This window comes from Psittacula echo (assembly GCF_963264785.1).
Source record: "Psittacula echo genome assembly, chromosome: 11".
Taxonomy (NCBI): Eukaryota; Metazoa; Chordata; class Aves; order Psittaciformes; family Psittacidae; genus Psittacula; species Psittacula echo.
The window spans coordinates 3,717,739-3,725,509 of NC_137746.1; the positions used below are offsets into that span (position 1 = coordinate 3,717,739).

At 39.5% G+C, this 7,771-nt stretch overlaps 1 protein-coding gene across 1 annotated transcript; it reads left to right on the forward strand.

Annotated features, from left to right (window-relative positions):
* Positions 1-1,030: 1,030 nt before the first annotated feature.
* LOC308226042 (F-box/LRR-repeat protein 21-like) lies at positions 1,031-5,470 on the forward strand (the record flags this gene model as incomplete). The annotated part of the gene is made up of 4 exons (XM_080627351.1): positions 1,031-1,405; positions 2,520-2,642; positions 3,293-3,464; positions 4,694-5,470. 4 exons carry the CDS (start codon positions 1,031-1,033, stop codon positions 5,335-5,337), a joined length of 1,314 nt encoding a protein of 437 aa, XP_080483477.1. The 3' UTR covers positions 5,338-5,470.
* Between the last annotated feature and the right edge of the window lie 2,301 nt (positions 5,471-7,771).

Below are 7,771 nucleotides of genomic sequence, written 5' to 3' on the forward strand. Positions count from 1 at the left end.
GGTGCCATGGAATATTGTTCAGTAAAAACAGATAATGTGTGCTCTTTGTTCTTGAAGACTACATGGTTGCTTTGAAAAGTTCAGTTTCAGAGTGGCTGGGAAGAATTAAAGTCCTGTTGAACTTTGAGAAAGGCCTCATCCAGTGATAAAATGAAGTGGCATTTGAAACGGTTAAGACAGTTGTTGAGAATTGACTGAATAACAGAATTCAATCTGGAATGGACTGAGTAGATAGCACTGTTTCAGCATGTGAATGAGGGGCTTTTCCTTATGCTGCTGTTTTCTGAACTCTGGCGTATATGGCAGATATTCCTCAGTGGAGTCATGTAGTTTGCTGTATCCCAGGGTCACTGCCCTTTTCTCCAGCTGAAAAACAGCATGTGAGCCTTACTTTGCCCTCATTTCATAAGAGGCCTCTGAAGTTTTCTGTTAGCTGTACAAACATTTTTTCTCTGCCGGGTATGATTGGAAAAAAATAAATCAAGATAAAAAAACATCAGAACTTTTCAATCTGACTCTTCTGAACGTGTCTGTTCCAAGTTCATTGGTGCTTAAAAAGGAGGTTTATGAATTGATTTCTGTAGTTGATAAAATTCTTCTAGAAATTGAGTAGATTCCATAGTTTGCTCAGTTTAAACATAAACAGTTTGCTACTGCTAAACTAAATTGCTGTTAAATACCTTATTTTCCCCCCATAAAGTGTTTTATATACTATGAAGTAATAACACACGAAACTACACTTGGTAAATTAACAAACCCAAGTTCTCCAAGATTCAAGTCAAGTTGTACAAAATAAAAGGTATTGAGAAAGCAAGTCCTTTCTAACGTCTGTGCACTGGATATTGACATAACTCATACCATTTTTCATAGTAACATGCTGTATTTAAGTTTTACAAACTTGTTATCTCTGTGTTTCCATTGTCTTGTGTCTCTCTCCCTGTCTCTATTTTTCTAGAGACCTATTGCACGTGAGACCTTTCAGAAAACTGCAGTTTGAATACATTGAGTCGTTCCAGTATCCGAAGCTTTCATGATGAAGAGAGCTAGGCAGAGAGGTGTGGTTGACAGTGAAGCTCCTCAGACATCACAGGAAAGCAAAAAGCAAAAAACTTGCTCCTATGGCTCAGTGTTTGGTGAATGTGACTTGCACTCTTCAATGGACTGGGGAAACCTCCCACACCACGTTATTCTGCGTGTTTTCCAGTTTCTGCCTTTAGTCGACCGAGCGAGGGCATCCTCTGTTTGTCGAAGGTGGAATGAAGTCTTTCACATCCCAGATCTCTGGAGGAGATTTGAATTTGAACTTAGCCAGCCAGCTACTTCTTACTTAAAGTCTACACACCCTGATCTCATTCAGCAGATTATCAAGAGGCATGCTGATCATCTGCAGTACGTCAGCTTCAAGGTAAGTCTTGGATGAGCGGAGGCTTGTCTTGTCACGTTACTGAGTGTAATATATGCAGTTTCTCTGTGTCAGTTGGCTCAAGTGTCGTACCTGGGAAGTTTTATGTTTAAAAATGCAGCTACTGCAACATTTCTACAGATGCACGTGGTTTCCTTCCATTTTCTACACTCTAATGTCTACAAAGTGAAGGAAGAGCTAATGTCAAGCGATAGAGTGCTGAAGATTGAATGATGTGTTTTCAGCATATACAGAATACGTAGTTTCTGTGAGTCAGTGTTAGTGGCAGTCTCAGTACGCAGCAGATTATGGTGCAGATAAATATTTCTTACACATAGAAGCTTTCAAGGAAGTAATTTTGTCTTCTGTTTATAATTTGTTTTCAGAATAAGGCTTTACAGTGAAGCATGTCATAATTTTAGAACCATGCTTTGAAAAAGTGTGAGTAAGGGCGAAAGATGCTGTGCCTGTATATTCAGGTGTTTGATGCGTAAAGACATAAGTAACAATAAACTTGATTTAAATAAAAGCTAGGTTGTAGTCTCAAGATTGCATAAATGCAGATTTTTTTCATTTGAATACTTCATACAGTTTACTCTGTTCATCTGAGATCATAGTTGGAAGTACAGGTGCTTTGTTCACTTCTTTGCAGTCACTTCTCGTTAGAGGATATCATAGTTCTCAGCTGTGAAGAAAAGGCAGAAGAAAGGGTTGATATTAATGCTAGGATGAAAATCAGAAGATTCTTTTTCTCAGCGTTGGTAGTTTCATCTGTAAGAGTCTAGAACTGGTGTTTATAAAAGAGACATACATACAACTATCATAACACCAATACTAATTACAGCTGTTTAGTAGGAAGACATGAGGTTATTTGAAGAGAAGGCTTAAATCTCAGCTCTCTGTTTGTACTAGTAATACCCAGCAGTCACAATCAGGAAAAGTTTCTAATAGTGACCTTCCTGAACTTGAAATTAATGTTGTGCTTGGTCCTTGTTGTAAGTTCAGTCTTGTGCAGTACAGCTGAGTAGGTGTGGAATATGCAGGCTTGGGTACCCATGATGCTGTTCTCAAAATATTAATAAAGAATGTTTTTGTTACTTTCAAATTGCTTTTATAGGTTGATAGTAGTACTGAGTCAGCAGAAGCAGCCTGCAACATCCTTTCTCAGTTGGTAAACTGTTCTATCAAGACACTGGGTTTGATTTCTACAGCGAAACCAAGCTTCATGAATGTCTCTAAGGTAATGTTCCACCAACTGTAACCAGAGTGACTTAATTAACTTTAAAACCAATTGAATTTTCTGTTGTTTTGTGTCTTTAATTTGTGGCATCCATTAGTATTAGGAAAATAATCATTGCTTCTATTTATTAAAATCAGTAGCACTGATGCTTTGTGATAGAGATGGGGAATGATTTAGAAGCCTGGGGTTCTCATTTCTGGGTTAAAAGATAAAATGACCACGTGCTGTAATGTGGTGTTAAAATATTAGGAGATTTTTCTTTCTTTGCCTCCACAGGTCACAGCAGAGTTACTTTCTGGAAAATAAAATAAATACCACTTCCTTTATTTCTGCTGGTAAATTCTAAATAGTTCAGGCTCATCACTGAATACTTACCCCTGTTTTCTCACAGTGAAAAGATAAATCAGAGTGGATGAGTTAACAACTTGAGGGTAAAGTTAATTCTTGTCACATGTAGTAGCATATTTTTAGCAGAGAGTACCTGTGTTCATGTTCAGATGCTTTCTTTGTTACACAACCAGGGGATACCTAAGAAGTGATTATTTTTTGTACTTTCTGTGTGTGCAAAACCTAAGTTTTAGATGCTGAAATTTTGCCCATCTTTTCACTAAGATTTCTTTTTTTTCTGCTCCTTCAATTTCTCCCAACAGGCTCATTTTGCTTCAGCACTGACAGTGGTTTTTGTAAACTCCAAGTCATTATCCTCTATCAAGATAGATGACACACCACTTGATGATCCTTCCTTGAAGGTTCTTGTTGCTAACAATAGTGATACTCTGAAACTGCTAAAGATGAGCAGCTGTCCTCATGTATCACCTGCTGGTGAGTAGTGAACATGTAAAATGTAGTAGTGAAATACCATAAAATGACAGTCAATACTTAGTTTGAAACATGGTATTCATAAAACCTCTGGTGCTCTTCTGAGTCACTTAGCAGAGGCCTTTTATTGACCTTGGCTTTAGATAGTTGGAAGGGGAAGAAGAATGAGTTGGAGTAATGAAGGTGAGGGTGCTCCTCACTTGACTGCATCTTCTGGGATTTTATTTTACATTCTTCTCAGCTGCTTCAGTCCATCTGATGACAGGCTTTGAGAAGGAAAAGCCTCCAAAATTAGTGCAAGCCTTTAACACGTATTCCAAGCACTTAATGTTCATTGCCAGTTCTATTAAGGGTAATGAAATACATGCTGAGTAACGTGGGCAACTTTGTGAACTTAACCAACTGGCATTCTCTGGGAGCACACATGGAAACCCTGAGCCATGAGTCAACTACTGGTTGGTGGGATAAAGGAGATAAAACAATAACAGTTTCATCAGGTGCTGAGAGTTTAAGTTACTGAGAAAAAGTGTTAATACTTCAAAGTTACGTTAAAAATGCGCGGAGCCTGCACAGAAAAACTAGCAGTGGAAGACTGCAGGTCTTTCCGTATATGTAGTGCCCTCGTGTGTCCAGGTCTGGTAGTTATGGACTTGCTCATTTTAGCGTTGATTGGTGAAGGGCTCACTCCTTCGGAAATACAGCTTTGACAGAAAGTGCAGAAGGCTTTTAGGTCTCTTCTCACTTACGTTTCTCCTGAAACCTTGGTGCTGGGAAGAGGAAATCCTGGTTTTATCTCTTTCCTGTACTTTCCAGAGTCCATAGAAGGTGATTTAATCTGTCTACTTTATCTTCCAGCAGATTGAGCAGTTCTGTGGTTTATGTCCCAGTTCAGGGAAGGGTCTGGTTTTTAGCACAGCCCTTCAGCTAGGTTGCTGGTGGTCATTCAACTAGAATGCTTAGGTGAATGCTGAAGGAAGGAGTATTAGGGAAGGGAAGTGGCAGCTTCAGCTGAACCTTACCTGATTTCAGTTGCTGCTTCTAAGTTAAAGAAATCTTGCACAGGGAAGGCAAAGAGGAAGAAGGGTATATGCAGATCCAAGATGAATACAACTAGATAGACTTGCAGCTTTAACTGATAAGTGTTTATGGCCAAAACCCTTTAAAGGATGTGGATATTTGGAACTTCATGGTATTTCATGGGTTTTGTAAAGTAATTGTTTTTTGTTCCTCAGGAATTCTCTGTGTTGCTGACCAGTGTCATGGACTTAAGGAGCTGGCTTTGAACTACTACATATTAAGTGACGAACTGCTGCTGGCTCTGTCAAGTGAAAAACATGTTGACCTTGAACACCTTCGCATAGATGTTGTGAGTGAAAATCCTGGCCAAGTTGAATTTCACACTATTAAAAAGCAAAGCTGGGATGCTCTTGTTAAACACTCCCCCAAAGTCAACATTGTGATGTATTTCTTCTTATACGAAGAGGAATGTGATGCTTTCTTCAGAGAGGAAACCCCTGTTACACACCTTTACTTTGGTCGTGCAGTAAGCAAAACGATGTTAGGTCGCATTGGCATGAATTGCCCAAGGCTAATTGAGTTGGTTGTGTGTGCTAATGGACTCCAGCCTTTGGATGATGAACTTATCCGGATTGCTGAGCGCTGTAAGAACTTGACAGCAATGGGACTCGGTGAATGTGAAGTGACTTGCAGAGGTTTTATTGAATTTGTGAAGATGTGTGGGGGCAGGCTTACCCAGCTGTCTATAATGGAGGAGGTACTGATTCCAGATAATGATTATAGCTTAGATCGACTCCATTTGGAAGTCTCCAAACACCTTGGAAGACTCTGGTTTCCTGATATGATGCCAACATGGTGAATTCTTTACATTTGTGGACAAAAGGGTAGAATCAGGGTGTTGCTTTCTATGCAAATAAAGAATTTAAAAATGAAACGTGAAAACTTATTTCCAGGTTTGAGTTTTTCTACCTTGAGAACCTCTGGTAGTGTCACAGCAAAACGTTCTGGAGTGTTAACGGTATATTGAAATAGAATCAGTGTACTTAATGCTTCTGAAAGTGTCTATGGTTTACAGGTGCTTCAAACCTCAGTGAATTGGGCTTCTCTGAGCTTCATTTTAAGTGTTCCATCCACATTAAAGGTTGGAGGAGGTTTCATGTTTTTGTTTAGTCTTTCTGATGTAGTCAGAAGAGGACTAGAGAGACCTTTTTCCTTTAGTAAACCTACATTTATGGCAAGCTGGATACAAGTTGGAATTCAGTAATATCATGCTGTTTTATGCAGCTTTTTTCTAACTATTCGTGTTTATAAATGTAAAAGCTTTGTACATTAAAATACACTAACCCAGATGACTCAAATATAATCTGGTTTCAACTCATGCTAGTGTGTTGAAACGTTGTGGTAAATAAGCTTATGCTTACAAAGAACCTTTCCACTTTTAAATTGCACTTTAATTTTGTCAGACTGCTTTGTAGAGACTGCGTTGTTCACTGTTCTATTTTACTGTCATGCATTGAATGGGTGGGAAAGAGACCTTGTTAAAATGAATGAATCTAAAAGTTTGGATTTAGATTGGTTGTTTTTTAGATACCAAAGCACTTTGGAAACTGCCAGAGTATAACGAATAGCCTCGATTTGGGAGAGCTCAAATCTTTGGTTAGAGAGATTGTCTGTGTGCTTTCATTGTTAAGAGATGAGAAGGCTCTCATAAATGTGGCTAGTTAGGAAGAAGAATCAAATGGAATGCAGTTATCTTTGATCATTGTCTGGAATTAAGGATTTAGAGCATTTAAAAAGTAAACTATTTACCAGTTAGAGGCTGTGGCCTGTAGGAATCTTGCCTGGAGCTCGTAGAGCTGTGCTGTAAGCCCTAATTTCTAGACTAAGGGTTGCTGGAGGTGATCCAGGAGTTTTTAATTCAGGACTGTTTAATACTTGTTGCTGTTAATTGGTTTTTGAGGAAGATTTTATTCCTCTATTTTCTTTAAAGGGGAAAGGAATGGTGAATTGGTGTGAATTAAGAGTGTATTTTTGTGTTGACATTTTGCACGCTGTAAACTGAAATGCATTGTATATAATTTTTGCTGTAATTATTTTCATGCTGTAGCTGTTCTATCTTCCTATTTATAAGGAGAAGTCTACATTTGATTTGCTGGTGGTATTTGTCACTGTTGTGGTTTAACCCTGGTTAGCAACAAAGCCTCACGTAGTCACTCCCTCACTACTCTCCATTGGGATGGGGCAGAGAATCAAGAGTAAAAATGGGAAAACTCGAGATAAAGACAGTTTAACAGATGAAGCAGAGGCCTTGCACACAAGCAGAGCGAAACGGTATTCATTCACCGCTTCCACTGGGCAGGCAGGTGTTTAGCCATCTCCAGCGCAACAGCGCGCCAACATGTGTCACACTGACTTGGGAAGATAAATACCATCACTCCCAACGTTCCCCCCCTTCCTTCCTTCTTCCTCAGCTTTATATGCTGAGCATGATGTCTTATGATATGGGATATGCCTGGGGTCAGCTGTTCCAGCTCTGTCCCCTCCCCAGCCTCCTTGCTGATGGGTAGGGTGAGGAGCAGAAGAGGCCCTTTACTCTCTGTAAGTGCTGCTCAGTGACAGGAACATCCCTGGATTGTTAAATCAACAGTTTCCAGCACAGATCCAAACCATTGTCCCATACAAGCTCCTGTGAAGGAAATTAACTCCATCCCAGACAAACCCAGCACATTCACATCTGACTAAATGTTGGTTTCTTCCAAGCTTTACACTTCTTTACTACAAAAATAACATCTGAAGGGTTAAACCACCAGTGTCCTGGACAGATTTGCTCCCAGTTGCAAGCTGAAGGCTTTCAGATGACATATAATGTATGTCTGAGTCAGTAATGTGTTACTGCCTGTTGTGCAGTGGAGAAGCGTCTGACTCTGGTTATTGGTGCCTGTTACCCAAGCTCTTGCTTCCATAATCAAAGGGATTAAAAGACTTGAAATGCTTCTAAACAGTATTTGGTTTAAGATGTGTGGTTTGCTTTAAATATAAACATAATAAAGTGATCTAATACATGCACTGACATTAGACTCTTATCCATCTGTTGCACCACATCCGCCTGTTAGGCAGGGTTCTACCCTGTTAGGAACCATCTGCTTAAACCTGGGGAGAGGCAGTAGAAATGTTCAGCTTTTGGGGTTATAGTGAATTACACCATTGTGATTTCATATTCGTGCCTCAAACTTGAGGGCTTTTGATATGCTGAAACCAAGATGGAATGTGGATAAATCTTGGAGGTGGCTGAT